Source organism: Panicum virgatum, chromosome 4K (assembly GCF_016808335.1).
Source record: "Panicum virgatum strain AP13 chromosome 4K, P.virgatum_v5, whole genome shotgun sequence".
NCBI lineage: Eukaryota > Viridiplantae > Streptophyta > Magnoliopsida > Poales > Poaceae > Panicum > Panicum virgatum.
Genome location: NC_053139.1, coordinates 23,227,175 through 23,253,859, shown reverse-complemented (window position 1 = coordinate 23,253,859; position 26,685 = coordinate 23,227,175). Strand labels below are relative to the sequence as shown.

Genomic DNA, 26,685 nt, shown 5'->3' with positions numbered 1-26,685 from the left:
TCACCAAAACTTTACTTGATCAAGCATGCGATGATTTAATAAAGATTAGCACAGCTCAAACCAAGTGGAAGCAAAGCTGGACCAAAAAACCAATCAAGAGACTCACCAAAAAAAATATTAGAACTAATCATCTCAAAAGAGTCCTCTTAGCTAAGCATGCAAACACTAACAATTAAAGCTAATTAACACAAGACAACTAAGCATACAAGGGTCTAAAAGCAAATAGCAAGATCAAAAGCTAACTAAACATGCAAGTTTCCACTACACACTAATACAGCAAGAACTAATTAACACAAGATAATTACGTGAGCATGAATTAAATGCATGTGAGAGAAGCAAAACAAAAAATAAAAAGAGCTGCATGCTCACCTTGGGCCGCGTGCCCTGCTGGGCTGTGCGCTGCCCCTGGACCTGCTGGCCACGTGCTCCTTGTGAGCTGCGTGCGCACAGCCTGCTGGGTGCTGGGACCGGCCGGATGCAGCGCTTGCTGGGCCACCTGCCCATGCGCGTGCTGTGCCACGGCAGGAAACCACGTGGGCCTCCTCAGCCGCGCGCCTGCTCGTGGGCCGCTTGCCCCGCCACGTGCCCTGCGCGTGCGCTCGGCGCTGCGCGAGCTCGTGCGCTCCGCCGCTCGCCGCTGACCGCGTGTGCCGACTGCACCACGCGCTCGCGCTCGCGCTGGCCTGCGTGCAGACCCGCCCGCATCGCCGTGCCTCGGTCCAGGCGCCGCTGTAGCTGCCTTCCTACGCGCCAAATATCCTGCTCAAGAACAGAAACGAAACAGGAGAAACACGGGCAAAAACTCTAGAGTTCAATCGAAAAATACTTTCTTAGTACTGAACGGTTCGAAACAAAACTTAAGCCAAAGATGCTCCTCCCTAAGGACTAATTGATCTATAAAGTGTATCAAAAAAAGTTCAAGTTTCGTATCAAAAAAAAAGTTCAAGTAATCACTCGAATTTGGGAGAAAACCGAAAGCCTACCATGAGAGCAACTCCAACCCACCCCTCTTCGCGTCTCCTATTCTGGTTTTAGGAGAGAGAAACCCAAAAATCCCCTCCAATCCATCTCTCATCACGTTCCTAGCGATATGAGACCTCTCATCCGCGAGCTCCGACCTCCTACATCCAGGAGCTCCGGTCCGGACTCTCATCCGCGTGGAGGAGTAACAGTCGCCCCTTCCCGCGCCGGCTCGGACGCCATTCTCGTTAGGTATGCTCCTTCCCGGCGTCTCAATCCATTTTTTTACAATCGACGTAATGGATCTAGCGTGAGAGATGAGCTGTCGGCGGCTGGTCTATCGAGCAGCCTGCGGCCGGATTCGCGCGGCCCCTTGCTCTGAAGCGGCTCGTCGGCACACGCCGAGGCCCCTGCAGCGTGCGGGTCTAGGAGATGGCCGGATTTGCGCAAGCGCCGTGCGGGCGCTGGGCCCACCGCCAGGTGCCGCCGCGACCGCCGGGGGCCGCCACGCGGGCGCTGCGCCGGCTGCCCGGGGCCTCTGCTCGGGCGCTGCGCCGGCCTCCCGTGCCAGCCGCGCGGGCGGGCTCTGCGCCGGGCCCCCGTGGCCTGCGGCGCGGGTGCTGAGCCGGCCTCCCGCGGCGGCCGCGCGGGCGGCCGCGCGGGCGCTGAGCTGCGCTGGCCTCCAGTTTTCTGCGCGGGTGTGGTAGAAGGTGGCCTCCGCCTATCGTCCATGACAGCGAGAGGTGTCGCTGCTAGGATTGGTGGTGGCGTTGCTTGGGTTTGTGCACTCCTTGGGGGTGTAATCGTGATGTAAATGAGAGACTCAATTGATTTGGTTTTGTTCACTCTCGCATCCTCTGCTGCTGGAAGGAGAGGGAGCTTGGGGAGCCCATTTTCTTGCCAATTTTCTTGGGTAGCTTCAACAGAGCTATTGATTTCTAAAATGTTCTTGCAATTTTTGTGTGACATGGTTCGACTCCCAATTTTTCCACTCCCAATGCATACAGTCAATGCTCCCAAGCATCTCTGGAAAACCCCTACGCTCACCAATTGCAAGTAGCCTAGCAGTGTCTTGCTCATTCGGAGATCTCAAGTACTCATCTCCAAAGGCCTCGATAATGCCAATTACAAATCTTCTAAGACTTTCTATAACAGTACTTTCACCTATACGAATATATTGATCCATAAAATCATCTGCTTGTACACCATAACTTAACATCATGTATACTGCAGTAATCTTTTGCAAAGAAGATAACCCAAGGCGACCATTTGACTCCCTCTTTTGCACAAAATAATCATCATGTTGCTCTATAGCTTGCAATATGCGCATAAACGGAGAACGGCCCATTCTAAACCTGAACAAAGAAATACAAATAAGAATTCCTATGTAAAAATAGAGTTAAATTAAAATCAAATTGGATGCAGTAATTACGAACCTGCGACGAAAGAAAGTTGGACCATAGACTGGATTGTCCGAAAAATAATCGTTGAACAACCGCCACGCGCTGTTCATTCTATCACGTTAGATATATTGACGACCAATCACAGAGCCACCCCGTCTTGGAGCACTCGCACCCTCGTACTGCGTGTGCGCTATGTGTAGAGACGAAAGGATCAGTTCATCATCGTCATCCGACGACGATGATGAGGAGTCTAAACGAAAAAGAGAGCTCATTTCAGCAAGAGAAGGGAGAATAGTTTGGTGTGGTCTCCAGTGTCCAGGCATCCGCATATATATAGATGTGAGAAAACTAGCCGTTTGAATACTAGCCGTTGGAAAAACTAGCCGTTTGAATACTAACCGTTGGAAATAATAGCCGTTGCAAAATATGGGCTTCAAAGTAGCAGTTCGAAATATAGCCGTTGTGAATAGTACCTTCAGAATTACTGTAGTTGAAAAACGGGTTCTAAATATTGTAGTTCCAAATATAGCCGTTGGAAATAAATCATGCAAAAATAAAATGGTAATTCGAAATAATGCTCATGGTAGTTACTTTATATGAATAAAGAATGAGCGAGTTGGAGATATAGGAGTTAGTATGAGAGGTCTGTTGGAGTTCATTGTGAAATAGAAGAGAGAAATAGAATGAGAGACTCTCATATGGGTGGAATAGGGGGGCCAAAAATATGAGGTGGGTTGGAGTTGCTCTGAAGAACAACGGGGGTGGGGGTGGGGGACCAAATTCGGGACAAATCCGTGAGCGATTTGAGGAGGGTCCCATGAAAGATGATCACAATGACACTAGCAACAATAGCCCCCAACAAATCCGGCTCAAATCACACCCAAAAGCGAAGATCGAAAATTCACCCAAAATTCATTCAAAAATGACAAAAAATAAAAACACAGATTCAAAATTGGAATGAACAAATTGACACGAAATTGATTCGTGGATTACTTTACCACATATCCGGTTACAAGCCACTTTTGATCACTCATAAAATCAAATGGCAAAAAGATCAAATTATAGATCCATTTATCTCTCTAGCCCTAACTCTCACATCAAAGAGAGGACCTCCAAATGAGAGATACAAAGAGATGGATTGCCCACACAACCCCTCCGCATATATACAGACGCTTGGTGAAAAGATCAAAACTTCCTTACATGAATCACACAACCGAAAATACTCTCTATGGGTAAAACCGTCCAGCTTTTTATCGAAACTCCGGACGGACACGCCGTCTTCACGACTCCACTTCACCTTGATGCAAGCTTCGCGATGACGCCATGTGCCCTCCGCAACCGCCATCCGGCTGCACCAGATGCGCCCCCTGTTTTGAGGCCCAAACTGGCAAACCTACCTCCGTGTAGTTTTGAAGCCCAAATTGGTAAACCTGCCACCTCCGATGCCGGTGCGTGTCCGACTTCCCGCCAAGTGCCACAACGCCTTCAAGATCTTTCACGCTCCCGCCGCATGGGCAGCCTACTCGAACTTTCCATCGCCTTCCTCCGTGACGTGGCCAACACCGTCTTCATCACCTCAATGTACTCTTACTCTTACGTGCATCATGTGGACCGCCCATGACTCCGCCGAAACTCCTCGGGTCTCTCGTCCAAGCCTACTTGCGTTCACCTTTCACCGCTCTTGATCCATCAGTATGAACCTTTCACTTGACCCTCACCGCATGCCGTCAACCGCCACGTCACATCCTACACATACACATCACGAGCCAAGAGATACATTAAATGCACACAACGTTGTCAATCATCATCCAAGGGTGATCACTATTGATCCTCACATAGTGATCCATGAACCCCTAGCATTCATATCATGAATCCAACTTTACAAAATCAAAAGCCCTAGGACATGAGATAAGAGGGGAGGATCAATGGGAAACATATCGGTGATAAGGTAGCTATCAGAAAGGACAGCCGCTGCCGGGGAGCCAAATCCACCAGGCAGCTTCCACCTCCGTTGACTCATGCTGCCCGGCTACCTCCTCACGTTGCGCCTCTAGGAAAAAGACAAGGTGTTTTTATAAATCGTTTTTTAGTAGTGTCAGTTAGCTATATTTAATACAACTAACCTCTATTTTTTTCTTTTTTATGAAACATAGTACAGACACACATGCCTAAATACTCTCATGCATACTCATTCATATGAATACACGTATACAAACTATATCTCTTTGACAACCTCTGGAAGACTAAGACCCTTTCTAAATTCTTAACGCCTTTGTAGATAGGATAAGCTCCAGATCATTTTATTCCCTATATTTCTTGTACATTTTAAAGCATCAATATCAGCACTTATATATCGGATCCCTCAAAAACCTATATTAGTCATTTCGGGAGTCCATCACATATATTTGATTTTTTCAGCAAAAAACATTGTATTTCAGGTATTTCTCCTAGTAGTTAAGCCTATATCGTTCTATCGTATATATATTAGAATTTCTATTGTAGTGAATTTTTCTTTAACCTAGAACTATTTGTATTTCTTTTGGAAGCAAGTTTTCTTGCTTAGAGTATTTTTAATTTCCGTGCTTAGCGCATTTGTTTTCTAGATTTTTTCAATAAAAACATTTTGTTTCAAGTATTTATTGACCGATTTTTTTCCATGCTCTGACCATTTTGTCGAACCTAACCTGGCTCAAATGGTCAAATCCTCAATCTCTCGAACCTAACCTGCTCACTACTGCAAGCTATCGACTCAAATCTCTCAGGGATCGACTTTTCTGTCGACTGTGATGAAACTTCTTGAAAATATGTAAATTAATTCTGTTCAGGTGTGAAAGGTACTTAAAAGCAAAAAAAAGAACACGTGGCCCAATGACCAATTACTATGTATATCATCTTAATTAGAGAAAGGGGCAATTTCGCAGAGAATCCCTATACAGTTAGCGTTGATCATCTCTGTTTGTTTGTACACTAGCCCCTACAGGTACAGAAAAAAGAAGGTCTCCTGCCCTGCCTAGCTACCTTGCATCCAGAAACAACAAATGCGAGTGACACACAACAAAAACAACAATCCTCCAGCGGAGCAGGCCATCTATCTGATGATGATGATCCTGGCGCGTGAGTGGTGACTGATCTCACACATCGATGCCGCCCTGTGTGATCCTGTCGTCCGGCGGGCTGATGGTGATCCAGAGCAGGGAGACGGTGATGGAGATGAGCCCCGCCCAGACGTAGACGAGGGTGGGCGTGCGGCCGCGCCGCCCCATGAGCCCCTTGGCGAACGGGTAGTAGTGCGCGAGCACCCAGAAGCTGAAGAAGCCTCCGCCCAGCAGCTTGCTGTACTGCGGGATCTCGGCGTACACGGTGCGCGACACGCCGACGACGAGCGCGATGATGTTGATCCCGATGACGGCGAGCGGCGGGATGAAGAGGGAGGTCCACTTGACGAGGTAGAGCTCGGCGAAGGGGTCGTCGTCGTCCTCCGTCGCGGCCTTGGCCGTGAGCGTGAAGGAGATCTCGATGCCGGCGATGACCTTGAGCAGGCCCTGCAGCACGGCCGCCAGGTGCGCGGACGTGCCGCCGATGACCCAGAACTGCTCGTTGCGCCACCACTCCTCGAGGCCGATCCCGGACCACTTGACCTCCAGCAGGCAGAGCAGCATGAGCGTGATGGTGATGAGCAGGAGGTAGCAGAGGAAGGTCGGGTCCAGCGTGGCCACGATGAACTGGCCCGAGAAGAGGGACAGCGCCGGCAGGAGGCAGTACATGATGAGGAAGAGGGAGGTGAACGGGTAGATGCCGACGTTGAGGTAGGAGAGGCGCTGCAGGAACTTGAGCCGGCGGGAGGCCAGGAAGGCGTTGTTCTTGGAGAAGAAGATCTCCACGGAGCCGGTGGCCCAGCGCAGCACCTGGTGGAGGCGGTCGGTGAGGTTGATGGGCGCCGTGCCCCGGAACGCGTCGCGGCGGGTGATGCAGTAGACGGAGCGCCACCCGCGGTTGTGCATTCGGTAGCCGGTGACCACGTCCTCGGTGACGGAGCCGTAGATCCAGCCGACGCGCAGCCCCCACTCGGTGCCGTCCTCGTACCAGCAGGAGATGACGGCCACGGACTCGGCCACCGTGGCGGCGTCCAGCGGCGGGCGCGGCATGAGCAGCGCGCCGGGGGGCCGGCCGTTCTGCACGGACGGGTGGTCCTGCAGCGGGCGGCCCTGGTACTCGGCCACGGCGATGGTCTCGATGAACATCTTGGACTTGCCGAAGCGCTGCGGCGCCTCGTGGTCGGGGTGATCGGGCGCCGCCGCCTCGGGGTGGTGGCCGTGGCCGTGCGGGGCCGGGTCGATGGGCACCTTGACCTGGCCGTAGATGCCGCGGTACTCGGTGGTGCGCGGCGGGTTGAAGCCGTAGACGGCGTAGCGGCGGAAGAGGCAGCCGGTGCCGACGTACATGGGGCCCTGGAGGCCGTCGAGCGCGCGCATGTTGCCGTCGAAGAAGACGGTGTTGTGGTTGGCGTAGCGGTCGGAGGGGTCGATGCCCTCGAAGCGCTGCGGGAACTGGATGTAGCAGATGCGGTCGCCGCCGCGGTCGAGCATGTAGCACATGGCCTCGCGGATGGCCGTGCAGTTGTAGATGTAGTGGTCGCAGTCGAAGTTGAGCATGAAGGGCCCGTTGGAGAGGATGGCCGACGCGCGCACCATGGCGTTCATGGCGCCGGCCTTCTTGTTGTGGTCGTACCCGGGGCGCTTCTCGCGGGAGAGGTACACGAACATGGGCACGCGCACGTCCACGCCCGTCAAGTCCAGGTACGGGTGCGACGAGGCGTCGCCGGGGACCACGTCGTAGTGAGGGTTCTTGATCATCACCTGCACGATGCTCGCGTGGTCGCCCTTGGTGTGGTCGGGGGCCGAGTCCAGCCAGGTGCCTGGCCAGTGGGTGCCGTCGGCCATCCACGTCGCCTTCACGGTCGGCACGTCGGCGGCAGGGGTGCCGTCGGAGGACGCCTGCTGCTGCTTGTCGCGGGCGAGCTTGCGCTCGCGGGCGTTCATCGCGTTGGCGCGCCGGCGGATGAGGTCCGCGAGCCCGTTGATGCGGACCTTGAACTCGTCGTACTCCCGCTTGATCCACCGCCGGTCTTTGACGAAGTCCGGCCGCTTCTTGCCCTTGGTGGGGTCGCCCTTCTGGTTGAAGTACGAGTCCGGGTTGCGCGGCTCGATGGAGTGCTTGCGGCAGAAGGGCACCCACACTTTGGCGAACTCGCACGCCTCCGCCATCGCCTCGAAGGTCAGCAGCGCGCCGCCGTCGTCGGAGATGTAGACGAAGAGCTTCTCCACTGGGTACTCGGTGCCGAGGATGGAGAGCAGCGAGTTGGCCGTGGTCAGGGGCGGCTCCTTGTAGGGGTCGGCGGTGGAGATGAAGACGTCCAGCCCGGGGAGGTCGGAGCGGCCCGTCGGGTTGGTCGGCGTCACGGACTCGAACTTCTCCCGGAGCGCGGCGAGGTCCACGGCCCGGTTGATCGGGTTCAGCTTGGGCATCTGGTCCAGCAGCCAAGAGAAGGCGAACCAGAACTCGCACACGATGGAGATCCCCCACAGCCACAGCGCGTCCAGGTTGGGGTTCGTCGCGCGCCAGATCAGGAACAGGAACAGCGAGATGAAGCGCACCAGCACCAGCAACCTGCCACACCACATGCAAATCAAAGTCCATCAATTGACGCGTTAGTTGCCAAATATAATGCCGAGAACAGGGATGCGAATCGAACCTGTAGGGGCTGAGAATGCCGGGCGGAATGGGCACCTTCCGGCTGAGCGGCTTCCACGGCTTGTCCACGAGGTCCTCCATCTTGACGGGGCCGCCGCCAGCGCCGCCGCCGTCGTCGTCGGCGTACGCGCTGTTGTCCTGCGGCCAGTACGCGTTGCCAATGCCGTACGTGCCCTTGGTCTCGAACAGCCACCGGTTGTGGTCGAAGTCCCCGGTCTGGCTCCGCACCAGCAGCGACTTGGACGGCGCCGCCACGCGCGCCGTGGACAGCCGCCGGTCCATCTTGCCGCTGACGCCGCCAGCGCCATCGTCCCCTCCGGCACCTCCGCGCCGGTTGACGAGCTTAGTGGACGCCGACGGGCCATAGGGTGGCAAGGGGAAATCGTCTGGCTTGGAGCCACCCGTGGACGTTGAGGACGGTGCGCCACCGCCGCCACTGTAGGGCTGGTTGTCCGGGGTGGGTGGCATGAGGACGGTGTAGTTGGCATAGTCGCTAGTACCGCCGGACATGGTGGCGGCGAACTCCGGCGCGTCGTCGAGACTGACGTCGTTTGAGAAGCTAGGAAGGCGCCCGCTCGGCGGCTTACTCGTTCAATGGACGGGTGGCTACCACGCCGACGGCGAGGACGATGACATGCTTGTGGGTGCATGCTCCTAAGCTAGTAATGTTAAAAATAGTAGGCTAATACGTTTAGCGGTCAGTTTTCTAGAGGCTAAGAGATAGCTATAGTGAGATATAGCTCCCGTCACTATCGGAATCAGGTTCTTTGTCATGTGCCTGTAGATTGCCGTGTGCTTTCTATCAGGTGTGTTTTTTTTGGCACACGACAATTATGAAATTCAAAGTATAATTTGAAGTAGTAAATTAATTCAAGTTAAAAAGTTATATATCTTCTCAAAATGTACAACTTTTATTTTGGTCATTTTTTCATTCGGCAAAATGTTAGTAACATTGTTCACAAAATCTATATCTCTCGTATAGTTTTCTGAAACTAAAAGAGAGATATGTAAGATTTGTGAACAGTGTTACTACCACTATTTCATATAAACAAATGATCAAAATAAAAATTGTAGAACTTCAGAATTTATATAATTTTGTAGTTGAACACTTTTTAATTTATTAAATTAATTTTGGCCAACAAAAAGTACATTTGAATATCTCAAATTTGAAATTTGAATTAACAACTTCGAATGGAGAAACTACCAAAATAAAAGTTATGATATCGAAAAGTTATGAAACTTTGTAGTTCACAACTTTTTGATTTGAAGTCATCTTGTCAATAAAAAACTAAGTTTAAATTTCTCAAATTTGAAATTCAAATTTCGTAAATAAACTCAGATGCAGAAACTACCAAAAAGTTGCAGATCTTGAAAAGTTATGAAACTTCGTAATTGACAACTTTTTAATTTAAATTTGTTAAGGGCTCTCAAACAAGCAATTTACAATTGGCTTAGTATAATATGTGGGGAAAGAAAATGGAGTATATACCCAAGTGAGAGTGTGATGCAGTGGTAGAAGTGGTTATGCGCGAGGGGGAGGTCGTGGGTTTGAATCCCGCCGGCCGTGTAGCGCGCGGAAAATGCCGCGACTTGCGATGGGGACGGAAAAGTTTTGCTATTTTTTTGAAGTTTTTTGCCGTTTACTTATTGCCGAGTGCTTTATTTTGCCGTGAGCCACGTTAGCATATGCCAAAGTTGTTGCCGTGTCCTCAAAAAAAAGACCCATGACAAAGATGGCTTTACCGGCCGGTGTTTGCTGTGTGCTTTTGGTCGTGTGCAACACACGGCAAAGCTGTTTTTCGGGCTTTGCCTTGTGCCTCTAGCACACGGCAAATTAGCAGAATCCCGAAATGCACTAACCTCATTTAGCGGTTTTACAAATTGAGCAATTAAGTTCACAATTTATAAGTTTAGAACATCAAACCAAATAGATACAGGTCACAAAGTTCATTACATCATGCAGTGAAGTACGTCTAAAGCTTCATTCTCTCATTACATCACTGATGAAATACTAAGTTTTGTCAATGATGGAATTCAATACCGTTGAAAATAACAATGCGTACGTGTGAGAAGCTTCTAGAAGATTAGATAGTATGCATGAACCATGATTGCCATGCTTCATGGTAAAATGTAGAATATTCTAGAAACTAGATATTTGTATGGTTAGATAACCATGCAAAAAATTCTACAGTTACATATTTTATAGTAGGAAGTGTGTAGAAGATGGACACATGGCAAAATCATATGAGTCAGGGAGTCCAATAAATAGGGGTGTTTCCCTCTCCTCATGCTATACTATGGCATAAGAGGTTGTTGACGGTGCTTAAGTGCCATTTTCACCCGTCAACTATACTCAATAATAAAGAAAAACTACATGCCTTACTCACATATTTGTATCACTAACCTCGCTCCACAGTTGTTTTCGAGTTTTGTACATTTTAGATGAGCAAGAGCGGAATAAGACGAAAACTCGCAGTAGACGCCACATAACTACGCAGAATATCGCATTCGGCGTCACACCCTTACAAAGAGGGCCCACATGTCAGAGAAAACAGGGCCTCCACGCAAGATGCACTAGAGGATAAGGATAAGATCCAACGAATCAACCACCCAGCAAAGGATCAGCACGAACGGCTGACAGCTGGGGTCGGCCGACCCCTAGGGTCGGCGGACCCCTAGGGTCGGCCGAACCTGGCCTGCAACGAATCCAGGTGCATCTCGAGGAGGAGTAACGGCCAAGGCACCTGATCACCTTCCATATATGCGTTGGCGGGAAACCGACCTCCAAGTAGTATAAATAGGGCCTCTCTCCCCCCTCTCAACATAAACACACTTCATTCCATTCTCTCCAAGAAGGCTCTCCTCTCTCTTGCTCTCTTAGCTAGGTAGTGGAGCTAGGCTAGTTCTCTTTAGCGATCAAGTCGTCATCGGAGTCGTTTAGCAATTCTCGGCTCCTGGTATGGCTTTGTATCCAACTTGTCAGACTTCTATTCATAATGTAGAGTTCTGCCATGGTTGCTTTACTATCTTGATAGTTTATAAATCCATGCTTAGATTGTTCATAATTTATGCTACGGTCTTGGTTAGGCCAGATGATCCGGGTACGGATAGAGGTTCGTTGTGCTTTCGGGCTTGCTCTAGTGTTTTACTCATCCATCCGAAGGGTGGGAGACCTGGAGGCACTAGAGTAGTGACTTCATACACGAGCGTGGTGCCCGGGTATGCGGGATCCTTCGGATATGACCGTGCTCCACGGTGTGATAGGGGTAGACGTCAGGTGGTGACAGCCCTGTCCGTCCGACGTAACAGCGGTGTTGCGTTTAGCGTACTCCTCGACGTTCGGGTTTGGTGTAGGAGTTCATGCAAAGAGGTAACGGGACTGGATGTACTCTGGTACGGGACCTTCTCCCCGCTATCCCATTTTTCTTGCACCTGCAGTCCTAACCATGATCTAACATGACCCCAGCTTTGGATAGAAGCACTAGGACACCTAACCTAGCCTAAGCTCCAGCTGACTTGACGTAGGATAGAGTAGCTGACCTAACCTCGCTCCACATTTGTTTTTGATTTTTGTACATTTCAGATGAGCAAGAGCGGAATAAGATGAAAACACGCAGCAGACGCCACATAACTATGCAGAATATCGCATCCGGCGTCACACCCTTTGTAGCGAAAATGACCTCTTATGCCATATTTCAATATAATGTTTTGGTGATTGATATAGACAACACAACACTTGGACTAATATGATTGTTAATATGATCATTCTCAGGCTTTTAGGTTCAAGTGATGACAAAGAGAAGATAGGCGTAGCTAGGCCCGAAGTTGGGTGTTTTACACTCACCGGTGTAATGGACTTGGAGGCAGAAGAAACAGCAGGAGTTTTACAGGCACCGGTTAAACCGACGATCAAGGCAAAGTGAGCGTCGGTGCAGTTGTCCAGAGACTCCATTTTTCGGGGGGGGGGGGGGGGGGGTCTCATTTTCCTGGCACCTGCAGTCCTAACCATGATCTAACATGACCCCAGCTTTGGATAGAAGCACTAGGACACCTAACCTTGCCTAAGCTCCAGCTGAGTTGACGTAGGATAGAGTAGTTCTTTGTTTTATAGTTTCTCTCCTTTATTCCTTCCTTTTGGAGTGTGGATGTGTGTTGTGTCACATTACCCTTGCTTATTCTTTATTTATACTTACCCCTGTTAGAGCATTGCCTATTACTTGAGGCACAATGTCATGGTTAATGTTGAGTACAATACCTTTGCCGCTGCCGTCCTTTGGGACACAAATAAATGACGATACCCTTACTCTCTGGGTGAAATGCTACAACGGTATATCCGTGTGCTTGAGGATCCATCTGTAATCGTATTGATTATACCACGAGAGTGGCACCCCTTGGGTGTAGTTGCTAGGATGGGTTCGGCGCCCTCATTTCTATTGATTGCACTAAGGACTGCCAGCAGGCATTTCTGGCGCTGTTGCTAAGGAGTAACCATTCCTAGTGATTGTGCTAAGAAATGTCAACAAGCATTTCTGGCGCCGTTGCCGGGGACGACATGTGAACAAAGATATTGTGCTGATATTAACTTAGACCTTGTACTCAGGATATAGTCTTTACTCTTTCAGGCTAATGTCACTTTATGTCTTCTTTTATTTTTGATTTGAAAGAAGACAAGGGTAGTGTATGACCGGTTTCTCCCTGCCGGAAAACTACACAGACAATCCAGAGAGGCTCGTGAGAAGGGCATGACCTCGCGTCGTTCCTCCTCTCGCTATCCTTCCGGCACAGAAACCCATTTCGGAAGCACCACTCGTTCTTGAGGCTATGGCTGAAAAGACTCTCCGCGAGTTCTCCGTCCCCTCCACCGACAATGTGGCCACTGGCCCCAACATCAATGTCGGGGACGTGAACTTCGAGCTCAAATCAAGCCTCATCAACATGGTGCAGGCTAGCCCATTCTGTGGCAAGCCAAATGAGGACACAAATGCACATTTGCAGAATTTTCTGGAGCTCAGCGACACCATTGTTATACGGGGTGTCGCTGCTGACGTTGTCAAGCTTCGTCTGTTTCCCTTTTCCCTCCTGGGAAAGGCAAAATAGTGGTTTTATAAAGAAAAGGACATCGACACCTGGGCCAAATGCTCCAAGGCATTCCTCACAAAATTCTTTCCGCTGGGCAAAACAAATGCCATGCGCGGGAAAATTTAAAGTTTCCAGCAGACGGGGATGGAATCCATCCCAGAAGCTTGGGAGAGGCTGTAGGAATACATCCTGGACTATCCTCATCACGGCATGGACGAGTGGCTCGTCCTGCAAAGCTTCTACAATGGGCTCACAACGACATCTCGAGCCAATATTGATGCCGCTGCTGGAGGAGCCTTCCTCGACCTGACCATAGCTAAATCCAAAGCATTGGTCGAGAAGATGGTCTCCAATCAGGGGTGGAGTGATGAACGACTCCAACCCCGCACCAAGGACACGCATACCGTCAAGGAGACGGATATGATCGTTGCCAAACTGGACCTCCTACTAAAGCATCTCGGCGAAAGGGTCAAATTAAAGAAGCATAGAGAAAACTATGCTCGTGCCATGGAATCGCACTTCATGTGCGAAGTCTGTGGTAATGAAGGACACTCGGGGAACGACTGCCCCGAAACCCGTGAAGACTGCGCCTACCTCAACAACAACAACAACAACAACGGGTACCGTCCACAACTAGGAGGCCAGGGGTGGAACCAGCCATGTCCACCTTTTTAGGGAGGTAATAACTACAATCCTTCTTATAATTCGAATTTCAATTCAAACCAACCTCCCTTGAGAGAACTTGTTCTTGGCCAAGTTAAAATCAACGAAAATACAAATAAAAAGCTCTTGGCCAATGACAAATCCCTGGAAAGTTTAAATATCAAGCTTGAAACTTTGTCTTTAACTCTTAAAAACTAGTTAAGTTTCAACAAAATGATCGAAACCCAGCTTGAACAAATTGCTGCTTGGTTACCTGCTGTTGAGAGCGGGTGTTTGCACAGTAATTAAATAGGTGTCTGCACAGTAATTGTGTTTGTTGCTATGCATCTTGTGCTTGAAATGCTTAAAAAGGATCTTTTTGTAATTATGAAAGGTTATATGTGTAATTATGATTTTATGCGAGGTCCTTTATAAAGTTATTTGTGTTTATAGATTTTATGGAGGGTGTTTGTGCAAAATTTCAGTGCATTTATTGCATGGCATCCAATTTTGTTTTTAAGTCTAATTTTGAAGTGAATTTGCATTGAAAAAGACAAATTTCCTAGAATTTAAAATCCCTCTTGTGTTTTCAAATATTAGCTCTCTATCCTTTGGTCAAATAAATTTTTGCACAACATCAAAGTTGTAGCTCTTGAAAAATTGAACAACTTTCATGTTGGGCACTTTTCCATTTGAGCTTTGGTTTAAAAGTTATCACTGTTTTACAGTGGGGTCCCTGGAACTTTTGGAAATTTCAAAATCGCCCTTATCCCCTTCTTCCCCTCCCTGCTCTGCTTCTCGCCGCCGACGCCACCGACAGCGTCGCCGCCGACGCCTTCCCGGCTTTTCCAGCCATTACTTCGCCGTGCGCTGGCACCCACGCGTCGCGGGCGACCTCCTCCCCCTCCTGTTGCCTCGCGCTGGAGCTCCATGGCCGTGCCACGCGCGCCGCCGAGTCCAGAAGCGCCCGCGCCGCCGCCACCTCGCCGTCGCGGTGGAGAGCCCGCTGCAGTGGCCGCCGTCCCCTTCTAGCGAGCGCCCGGGCCCTACAAATACCCCAGAAACCAATTCCTACCGCCCTTTTTCGCTCTCCTCGCTCCCACACCGCAGAACACCGCTGCCGCCCCGCTGGAACGCCGGCGAGCTCACCCCGCCGCGGAGCCGCCACCACAAGCCCGCTCCACCCCAATAGCCCCCACCTTTAGTCGCGCCTCGACCTCGCGCAGCTCCCAGGCCGTTTCCCATCGCCCGAACCTCGCCGGAACTACCTCGCCGTCGCTTGCCTCCGCCGCCAAGCCGCCCTGCTCCGTCGAGCCGCCGTCTCCGAGCCCCTCCCCGCAACCCTAGATCACCTAGAGGTGCGCCGTGGACCTGTGCAGCTCACACACCTCTCTACCCTCGCCGCCGGTGAGCCCCTCGCCGGGAAATCGCCGGTCAACCGCCGCCCCCTCTCTCTGACCCGGCCCAGGGACCTCGGGGTGGAAGAAACAAAACTTCAGGGTGTTATTTGAATAGACCTAGACTCATGTGAATAGTGCACTAAGGACTTGTTTGTAATAGTTTGCTGTGATCTTTGAAATTCAATATCAATTCATAGAAAATTCGTAAAATAGCAAATCTTGATGTTTTGGAATTCTCTTGAAGAGCTCTATGCAGTAGAACCATAATATGTTAGGCTTTAGTTGCAAGTTTTTGCTGTAGATTTTGATTTGTGTTACTAGGTTTATAAATACTAGTTATTTAATCTTTTTCTTATCTGATGCTTGAAAGCTGGTATTGTGCTGAATTTTTGATGGTAGTTTACTCTTGTTACACTAGCTTTTCTATAAAAATTTCATGATCAGTTCCTTGTTGTAGCTATTTATTTGATTTAATCCTTGTTTAGTATACTTTATTTATGATAAATAGTTTCTGTTCTTGTTAAATCCTGAAAATATTCCTGAGTGTTCATGTGGAGTATATTAGTTTGATCAGGAAGTTTGAGCTTTAGTTCATGACTAGAACGGGAGCTAAAATTGAATCTTGCTAAACTGATGTCTGTTTTGTTTATTTCCTCCGAATTAATTCTGTGTAGATAAAATCATGAAAAATTCACAGTAGATAAATAATCCCTGTGTAGGACTCCTGTTAAATTTTGAGCTTCTGTTTTGCTCTAGTTTGATCTGTATAATTCAAGCTTGTGCTAGGTGTTGCCTGCATAAATGATTTGTTGTGATTAAATGGTTACATGTCTTGGCATGATTTTTGCAGGGTAGCTTAGTATGTTAATGTTCTGTTTAGGGTAATTTTGGTAGAATTTATTACTTTTTGTACTCTGATTTGTTGATTTATTTACAAACCATGACTTAGTGGTATAGTAAATCACCACCACTCATTTTATGAAGTTAGTTAACTTCTTTTGTGCTGTTGATCATGATGCCTTGTGTAGTTAAGTGTGTTATTTAACTACTCTATAAATGATTGCCCATGTGTGTTTTTATTATTGTCCTTGCATTACATATAGATACGACTACTTTGTCGGACGGGACGTACGAGTTGATTCCGGAGTCTGACGGAGGTGATCTCGACGCTCAAGTAAACACTGCGGAACTAACTGAAGCCCCGAACCAAAGTTCGGAAGAGCCTAGCGCTGAAATAGTTAGCAACTACCGAGAAGGCAAGCCCCGGACATAACCTATACTTCAAATTAATATCATTTACTGTATTACTTACTTGTGCATTTACAGTTCTTAGGATTTGGATTGAAACCCTAGATGCATGATCCTAGGAACCTATGTACTGAACACTAGACTTGAGTTCGAGTAATTGCTAAGCTTATAGGAACGGTAAAAGTCGAGTGATTGCCTGTCACTCGCGAGCTTTATAGGAATTGCTTGTTTACTTTCTGTTATCAATATAAGGATGACGGGCGGGGTTGTGTTCGATATCATGTCCTATGTGAGACCCCGTCTGTGTTGATGAACTTGCTAAGGTCGCGGTGTGTGGTAGTGCTGGTTAAGTTTTTGAAAGTACTAGTCACATGCCGTAAATATGGTACGCGGCAAGCCTAGTAGCCGATTGGACCGGGGAGTGGATATACCTCCCACTCTCTCAGTAGGGATAGGTTTTATTATATGTTGCGCAACACTACGACTTCTAGGGACAAGGTTCGGCCTTGGAGCCCTGTAGTCGGGGAGAGTGGCACTATCCACAAGCCGGAAAGAAAGGTTAACGGTTGTTTGGGAATGACCCGACGGTATTCCAGACGTGTGTGCTAGGTTACCCTTGCAAGGTTGAATTTCGATTCAGAATCGTCCGCCTCTCACGATGAAATGAGACTGCTTGATCTCTTTGCCACACAGAGTAATAAGAGCAACAACATTCTTATTAATCTTGATGTTTGCTTAGAAGTTCCACCATGATTGGATAATAGATGCTTACATAGAATGGTTAATCAACTAGAATCTTGAAGCTAAAACTTGAAAGTAAGGACCTACTCTTTATTGCTTTTCAGCAAAGGAAAACCAGAGCCTTACAAAGCCTTGCATAGTCTAGCTAAGGTGGGCTACTTATACCGTTGTCGGTTAAGTCTTGCTGAGTATTAGAATACTCAGCCTTGCTGTTGAAACTCTTTTTCAGGTATGAGTTTTGAGGATCAGATCGCTAGCTTGACCTATCCTTGCTCGTTGCCTCCTGGCTGGTCCGTAGAGTGGGATACGTCTTCGGCCGGCAATGACTATGACGAGTGATACCATGCTTGGGCTAGCTTGGTATGCTTTTGCGACGTGTTGTAGTCATCGTGTTTCATCTTCCGCTGTTTAGACTCTGAACTTATAATCATAGCTTGTATAACTGTTATTTAAGTTGGCTTTGTAATAATGTGTTTAACTGGTTTGTAATCATTATTATGCCTGAGTTGTAAAATTGTGGTTGTGATATCTCTGAACTCGCCTTCGTGCGGGGTATGCTTGTTCGATCCGAGAATCGGTGGTTGTATCGGGACGTTACCCGACAGACCAAAAATTGTTTCGTTTGAAGTGCGTTTAAGCTAATGTTGCCTTTATGGTGATGGTTTACGCACTTGAGCCGGGATAATTTAGGCGGTTCTGCCACAAAGAAGAAGGAAGAGCAGCGCTTCATGATCCAACAAGACAGTGAAGGGCAAGCACTCTGGGGCGCACCAAAACCCCAGCCAGTACAACGACCCTCCGCACCTAAAAGAAAGAAGAAGGAAAAGAAGGTGTGGCGGAAGGTCGAGAGTTCGGCCTCGTCCAGTTCTCCAAGATGAGCCAACGAATGGTAAGAACGATGGAGAAAAGTCGTGCACGTCGGACTTTAAACGACGCGCCCTTGCCAAAGGTAAATTGGTATTTATCTCATGTTTGTTTCATCTGCTTTTCAACCTTTTCTTTGCACCTTATTTGTTTTTCTCCACTGTATGTTTGAAATTTTCAAAATTGTTTTCTGCACGCTGGAATTTTTCTAGCACTTTTCCCTTTTTACAAAAATACCAAAAATATTTTGAGTTTTAAAATCCTTTGGGAAAAATAATTTGGACATATTTTCGAGCAAACTTTTGGCCATGCACCCTATTTTCGAAGTTTATGACCGTTGAGGAATCACCTAGCCAAAGGGGTGCACCAGGGGTCCACCCTGGGGCCGGCCGACCCCACAGGTCGGCCGACCCAGGGCCAATGGCTCCTGGGCCCCACCTTCTCCAACGGCTTCCTGACTGTTGTGCATGGCTCCTCCTCGGGTGCACTCGCCCAGTTTCCTTCAAATAGAGGCCGAGAGAGGGGTGATGAGCTCTCATGCTCACTCTCTCCGCTCTCACTCCCTCTCACACATTCTTGCTCGGGTTTCCTTTGGATTTTGACTCAAGTTTGATTGCCAGAACACACTCTCTCTCTCATTTCTTTGCTGCAAGATTGATCACATATTTGGAGGAACAACTTTCGGGTAAGAGTTTCATTTTCATTTCACTAATGTAACCCGAATCGAGTTGTTCTCGTTCGTTCTTGTTGCAAGCATGAGAGGTGTAGGACGGAAAATTTCCGGAGCTCTCAAGAGGATGACGAGGTTGGGCTCGTCCCGTTCACAGGGCGAGTCGAGCTCTCATCATTCCCCCGAACCTGCACCAACACCGACCACGATGGACTATGAGCAAGATGAACAAGAAGAACTGTTCGAGGAGTAGGCTGCAGAACCGCAAGCCGAGGACATGGAAATAGATGAAGATGATGCACTGTACCTCGACTTGCAAGACGACCGCGAGCATCAAGCCTACGCCATGATCAAGAATCGAAGCTTTGGTCATACCAGAGCCTTCGATCTGGACCTTCACGAAAAAACAGGTATGGATGTTTACTTCGCTCGTGTTTGGCATGCGGTTGGATGGGATGGTTTTGTGCCCATTGAGGAGAATGGTTCTCGTTTCCTCACCATCCAGTTTCTTTGCACTCTTCGGGAGGTGGACGATGGTGTTTCTTTCCGACTTTTTGAAGTTGAACGCTATTATAATTGGAGAAATTTCAGTCACCTCCTTGGTTTTAGCGCGCGCTTGCCAGTTTCCCTTGCACAAGCTTGCCGCGGTTTTGATCGACATGAGTTTTGGGGTTTGATTTCGGGTCTAGTTGTTCATGGCAAGTTTGCACCTCGTTGCAATGACATTCAAAACCCGACTCTTCATTTGATGCACAAGTGGGTGGCTATCATTCTCTTTCCAAGAGATGATCCACGACCAGTGCGCAATAATGAGTTGATGATATTATACGCCATGGTCAACAAGATCCGAATCTCCCCCGCACAAGGAATGGTTAAGCAATGGCTCACAAATTTTCAGATGACGGGTCCTATTGAATGCACTTCTTTGGTCACCCGCATCGCATCAAACATGGGAATCTTAGACGGAAACCCTGTTCCTTTCATTGAGGAGCCCCGTGTTATGATCGATGTGGTGTACTTGGTTCAAGGCCACACGCTCAAGAAAGTCCCAGATGACTCCTTGATTTTCTTTTCGCTTAGTTATGCAAATGAAATCCTGTTGCCAAATGCGGGGTATCATTTGTATAACTGCCGTTCGCTAACCATCCCTCTTGTTCCACAAGAGGAGAGCCACCGGCATAGTGTTTCTGGTCTTCCTGGCAGGATTACAAGAAGCAGGGCCAGAAGGGAGGAGTTCATGCAGCAGCAACCTCAGCCTCAACCATAGCAATATGAGGCTGGAGGTTCATCATGGCAGAGTGCTAGCTCCACTGAGTGGGCGCAGCAGGCCTCAGGGCACCGGTCCACCAGTTCCAATTCCAGCGGACCCCCGCGATGTACAGCTTCGTCCAGAGGCTTCGCCACTCTGACTCGGCAAATGGGCGTACTGAACGTGCACACCACCAACATCGATGAGTCGCTGGGCCAGCACATCGAGTCAACACAGAACTGGCAGCGATACACAGGCGAGAGGATCTGCAACCTAGAGCAGCAACAGCAGCAATCCCAGGAGGAGTGGATGGCCTACTACCGTTGGGCTGGGTTTAACCCCAACCAGCAGCAGTGAGCCTGAAGCTAGCTTGGGGGAGGACCCCCATGAGAGGTACCTTGTATCAAACTCTACCTTTACCGCTTTCCAAAACCTTGCATGAAACCAAACAAAAATTTGCAAAATTCTGAAAATCCATAAAAATTTGCATAACTAAAATCAAATAAAAATTGACAAAACATTTAAAAACCCAAAAATATTTACTTGCTTTCCAGTATGTGTAGTAAGCATGTGTAGTTTTTCCTTGTTGAGATGATGAATAGTTGCTCTGTTAGTTCCTTTCATATGCCTAGTTACAACCTTGTGCTCTCCCTATATTCTGAGTTTGGTGGCTAGATGTTCAAACCTTAAGCTTGAAACTTGTGGGTAGCGAAAAACAGAATTCGAATCTAGGTTGTTGTGGGTTATGATATGGCTGAAAAGAGTTGCTATAATCTTCTCCTACGTGGTGCTTGATATCCGGAGTATTTCTTTTCAAAAATACAAAAATAGAATAAAGTTCCTCGGTGATATGCAATTCCTATCCAGAGCCATATGAGTTACAAGTTTGAAAAGCCTTTTCTATATATGCAACTTGTCTTCTCATTGAGCTTTGTCAAATTGTTGTGACCCTTTGTGAGAATCACTTCATACGCCCATGATCAAGATCACGTACACGTCCACTCACATGCTATACTTCTACACCTGGAAGATAGAAAGTACATCCCCCATTCATCGACAAATAAAACTCCATATTGTACCATGTTTATCTCTCTCCAAAGTTATCATCATGATGTATGGGCTATACAAAAAGAAATAAAAGATGCATACCCAAAGAAGGTATGTCACATGCCCACAAGGCATGTCAAAAAAAAGAAAGAGATAAAAGATGCATACCCAAAGAAGGTGTGCCACACACCCACAAGGTGTGTCAAAAAAAAAAGAGAAAAAGAAAATATAGCCCATACCAAAAATATTACAAGGGAGAGAGAAATCATATAAAGGAGTTTCATCCACCATCCACCAAAAATATCCACACACTTGCACATCTTGATCAAGGCTTATGACTTGTTTCTCCTTTGGATCCGGTCTTTGACTTAGCGAAATATGAGAAGCAAGTTTGCCATTATATCCTCCATATCTACAGATCCACCAAAAAGAGCCATTAAAAGTTGGATGGAAAAACAAAGGCACATAAAAAGGCCTTGGTGAGGAATGAAACACATTTGAGCGATCCGAGAGATCACCCGAGGAACTACAATATTTCTTTTAAAATTTTTTATAAAAACCTCCGGATTGACGGTTGAACAAATGAGTGGTAAGTGGTACTCTACAAGCCGTTCTGACCCTCAACCACCAAAGATGAGGATGATGCTATAAACCCCACAGGAGTAAGGTAAAAGGTGCAAACAAGGCCAACTTATTCAGAATAAAGGTAAGAACACTCGGTTGTGCCTTGGGCATAAGTCAGGAATGCAACATTGTAGCAACTCCTAATCAACAACCTAAGTCTAAAACTTTGCTCGTGACGAGCAAAGGGCTAGCTTGGGGGAATTGTTGACAGTGCTTAAGTGCCATTTTCACCCGTCAACTATACTCAATAATAAAGGAAAACTACATGCATTACTCACATATTTGTATCACTAACCTCTCTCCACAGTTGTTTTCGATTTTTGTACATTTCAGATGAGCAAGAGCGGAATAAGATGAAAACACGCAGCAGACGCCACATAACTATGCAGAATATCGCATCCGGCGTCACACCCTTTGTAACGAAAATGGCCTCTTATGCCATATTTCAATATAATGTTTTGGTGATTGATATAGACAACACAACACTTGGACTAATATGATTGTTAAGATGACAATTCTCAGACTTTTAGGTTCAAGTGATGACAAAGAGAAGATAGGTGTAGCTAGGCCCGAAGTTGGGTGTTTTACACTCACCGGTGTAATGGACTTGGAGGCAGAAGAAACAACAGGAGTTTTACAGGCACCGGTTAAACCGACGATCAAGGCAAAGTGAGCGTCGGTGCAGTTGTCCAGAGACTCCATTTTTCGGGGGGTTTCTGAGCTTGCACTCACCGGTTGAACCGACGTTAGTTTTGAGAGCGTCGGTCGATTGATCAAGTAGCCGTTGGAGCAGTAACGGCTAGTTGCTAGGAAAATACACTCACCGGTTAAACCGGTGATGACAAAAACTGGAGCGTCAGTTTAATCGGCGTTAAGGGATTTCGTCAGCCTTTTTCCCAACAGCTAGTTTGGAGGGTTGGGCTATATATATGCCATCCCACGGGTCATTTGAGGTTGCTGGAGTTGCTGAAAGCTTGCTACACTTGAAGAACACCTCCAACCACGTTCAGTTCTTTACTGAAGTTGAAGGCCGATCAGGAGTTTGTATGGGGAGAGGAGCATCAAAAGGCATTAGAAGAAATCAAACATTATTTGGTGAATCCTCCAGTGTTGGTTCCTCCCCAAAAGCACAAGCCATTTAAATTGTATTTATCGGCTGATGAACGTGCTATCGGATCGGCTCCTATTCAAGAATTTGAGGGAAAAGAAAGAGGTATATATTTTGTGAGCAGAAGGTTGCTGGATGCTGAAACCAGGTATTCTCCCGTCGAGAGATTATGTCTTTGCTTATATTTTTCCTGTACTAAGCTTAGACATTATTTATTATCGGCTGAGTGTGTTGTCGTGAGCTAGGATGACGTCATTAAATATATGCTCTCGCTGCCGATTTTAAATGGGAGAATAGGAAAGTGGATTTTGGCCCTGTCAGAATTTGATTTGAGATATGAATTGGCTAAACCAGTTAAGGGTCAAGCCATAGCCGATTTTATTTAACAACATCGTGGGTCAGAGCTAAGCATGGTAGATCTTGTTCCTTGGACTTTATTCTTTGATGGATCTTCATGTGGGAATGGTTCTAGAATTGATGTGGTGCTGATTTCCCCTCGGGGGGCAAATTTCGAGTTTTCATTTCCAATTAAAGCATCTGCAACCAATAATCAAGCTGAGTATCGTGCTATTCTCAAAGGAATTCACTTACTTCGAGAAATCAAAGCTAATGCTGTTGAGATTTTTCGAGATTCTATGCTGGTGATCAATCAGTTAGTTGGGGAGTATGAATGCAAAGATGATATTTTGCGACTATATCATGAAGAATATCTCCGGGTGCTGAAAGAATTCAAGAAGGTTACCATTGAGTATGTTCCCAAATTTTATAACAGTGATGCAAATCGGCTGGCTCAGCATGCTTCAGGGTATCGGCCGATGAAAGGGGTGATGGTTTTGGAAGTAACGGCCGATGACTGGAGGAAGGATATTGTTGAATATTTGAAAGATCCCTCCAAGAAAGTAAATAGAAAAATCAGATTCCAAGCAATCAAGTATGTGCTGTTGGAAGAAGATTTGTATTATCGGACGATTGATGGAGTTTTGCTCAAATACGTTGATAAAGAAGAAGCAAAAGTGTTGATGGGTGAAATTCATGAAGGGGTTTGTGGCTCCCAACAATCGGCCTATAAGATGAAATGGGTGATTAGAAGGAACGGATATTTTTGGCCAACAATGTTGAAAGATTGTTTCACATATTAAAGAGGTTGCCAAGAATGCTAGAAGTTTGGGAGCGTGCAAAGAGTTCTTGCGTTAGCTATGAATCCCATAATCAAGCCGTGGCCATTCAGAGGATGGGGAATTCACTTGATCGGTCAGATATATCCACCATCTAGCAAGAATCATAAGTTCATTTTGGTGGCCACTGATTATTTCACCAAATGGGTTGAAGCGGTTCCTCTGAAAAATGTTACGTCGAAGGAGATGATTGAATTTGTCAAGGAACATATTATCTATCGGTTTGGTATTCCACAGACCATTACGACCGATCAGGGTACTATGTTTACGTCAGATGAATTTGAGGAATTTGCTACTGGAATGGGGATTAAATTGCTGAATTCTTCTCTATATTATGCTCAAGCTAATGGTCAGGCAGAAGCATCTAATAAAGGGGTCATCAAATTGATCAAGAGAAAGATTGATGAATATCCTAGAAAATGGGATATTGTGCTTCATGAAGCTTTATGGGCATATAGGATGGCCTGTCATGGTGCTACGAAGGTGTCTCCATATCATTTGGTATATGGACATGAAGCTGTCCTGCCATGGGAGTTAAAACTTGATTCACGACGTGTCATGTTTCAGGATCTGTTAACGTCCGATGAGTATTCTGCTCTGATGAAAGATGAATTGGAAGATTTAGCTGGCCATCGGCTGAAAGCTCTCATGAATGTTGAGATGAACAAAGCTCGCATTGGCCGATGGTATGACAAGAAAGTAAAAGCCAAAACCTTTGAGCAAGGAGAATTAGTTTGGAAATTGATTCTGTCGATCGGAACAAAAAGTTCGAAATTCGGCAAATGGTCTCCAACATGGGAAGGGCCATTCAGAGTAAGCAGATGCGTTCCTAGTAATGCTTACATTTTGGAGACGCTCGAAGGGGAAGAGTATTCTAGAGCTCTTAATGGAAAATATTTGAAGAAGTATTATCCTAGCGTTTGGGTGGATGCATAGCCGATTAATTGGGTTATCGGTTGAATTGTTATGGCCAATACAATATGTATCGCCCTTAGTGCAAAAAATCTACACAATCCAGACTGTTCAAATTCAGGTCAGAGTTGATTTTTTGCATTGTTGATTGAAAAGTCGAGAATTGGCAAGAAAGGGAAATACTTCATTAATAATGTCATTTACAAAAGGGCCAATCAGATGATCTGGCCGATACAGCAAAAGCTATCTCTAGGGAGATGCTACTCCTAGAAATCTAATCATTGGCAAAGACATTGCCGATGACCGCCTCTATACTAACATCTTCGGAGATGGCGGTGGCTGCCATCTCCATGTCATCGGTGAGCTCCTCGAAGATCCACCAGTCCTCGCTCCCCAGCGAGAGGCGGACCGGTTCGACCTGCAGGAGGTCGTGGCCAATCCAGAACTGGGCTGTGGCGAGGGCTACGGCAGCGCCGCGACGGACTCCATGTCTGGCAACATCCCGGACGCGGTTGGGGATGTCCTGCAGGCGGGCGGCGACGGTGTCGCCACGAGCGTTCACCGACCCGGTTGTGGTGGCAGCTGCGGCATGGAGGTCTTGGACCAGCGACTCCAGGACTGAAGTAAAGAAATCAGAGATAAAGATTCGAGAAAGGAAGGGACGATGCTTCGGAAGAAACAACTTATAGGCGACCCTGGAGTCGGCGGCGGTGAGTTGGGCCCGGACAATGGCCCGGTCAGCTTGTGCCGCTTCCAATTCGGAGGCGAAGCGCTGGGACCTGATGGTCTCCTGGGAGTAGTTCTCCCGAGCTTCATCCTTCTCTCAAAGGAGTTGGCGGATGTACTCCACGGTGCCTTCGTCGGCACCAGGGAAGAGACCCTCCGAGTTGGAGGAGTTCGAAGAAGAGGGGGGCGTCGCTGTGCAAAGATTGGAGATTAGAACCAAGCCAAAATATGGTGATTGGGGGTAAAGAGGAGAGGCTTACCCCAAGCAGCGGCGGATCACCGGAGGGGCGTTGGAAGGACCCTCATCGGAGCGCTTGGTGCCTGCCATTGCTACAGGAAGACCTAGGGTTTTTGCTGAAGGAGGAAGGAAGGAAGTGCTGTAGCTAATGAAGGTTTGCTGCCGATGGAAAGCCAAGAGATGATATTTATGGCCCAGTCTGATGGGTGAAAAGACGGAAGGAGAATCAGCGCGTTAGATTTGTGCTAATGGAAGACGAAAGGCCAGGGGCAAAGAAGAGTTTTACCCAGTTGTACGGAGGAGCCGTGTGCACAGGGTACGAGGAATGGCTTTGCATGCTGATTGGAGTAGTTTCGGAACAAAATGAATTATTCCAAAACTAGGGGGCATGTGTTGACACTGTTTATTGACACATGTCAAGGAAGGTGATTCTTGTGAAGGGAAGGTGGCCAATTTAGAAGAAACCAAAAGATGCACAGTGTCATAATCGGCCGATGGAATCCGTCCGATGGACAAGAGGAATATGCTGTGAAGATGCTGATTTGCCCGCTCTGGTGCTCGGCCGATGGAGAGTTGCCGATGAAGTCAATGAAGGAGAAGAGGATCCGGACTCTACGAAAATCTTGATGATTTGGTTGTAGTATTTAAAGTAGTTTATCTTTAGTTAGTCTTTTCTTTTAAGTCAAGTAATGTTTGCTGTGGTCGGCTAGGACTTGATAGCGCTAGGCTATAAATATCAGTTGTAAGGGACCGGAGAAACTTGATACACATCCAAACAACAAAACTTTACAATTCCTTTGCACTTTTTCGGCGACTTCGCCTTTTCTTTTCTTTTTTCGACGAGTTCT

At 47.5% G+C, this 26,685-nt stretch overlaps 1 protein-coding gene and 1 non-coding gene across 2 annotated transcripts; both read right to left on the bottom strand.

Annotated features, from left to right (window-relative positions):
* Window positions 1-5,494: 5,494 nt before the first annotated feature.
* LOC120702023 (cellulose synthase-like protein D5) lies at window positions 5,495-14,691 on the bottom strand. The gene is made up of 3 exons (XM_039985801.1): window positions 14,647-14,691; window positions 8,116-8,696; window positions 5,495-8,030 (listed from the first exon to the last, which is right to left on the bottom strand). Exons 1-3 carry the CDS (start codon window positions 14,689-14,691, stop codon window positions 5,495-5,497), a joined length of 3,162 nt encoding a protein of 1,053 aa, XP_039841735.1.
* Window positions 13,302-13,405, bottom strand: LOC120705362. Its single transcript, XR_005687943.1, has one exon. It is a non-coding gene; the product is annotated as a small nucleolar RNA R71 (small nucleolar RNA).
* Window positions 14,692-26,685: the final 11,994 nt, after the last annotated feature.

Bases quoted from the DNA above. Each gene is read 5' to 3' on its own strand.
- LOC120702023 (XM_039985801.1), bottom strand. From the start codon at position 14,691: ATGGCTGGAAAAGCCGGGAAGGCGTCGGCGGCGACGCTGTCGGTG. The intron at 8,697-14,646 runs GCGTCGGCGGCG...TGAACGAGTAAG, and splicing joins CGGCGGCGACGCTGTCGGTG to CCGCCGAGCGGGCGCCTTCC. The intron at 8,031-8,115 runs GTTCGATTCGCA...GTGGTGTGGCAG, and splicing joins GGCATTCTCAGCCCCTACAG to GTTGCTGGTGCTGGTGCGCT.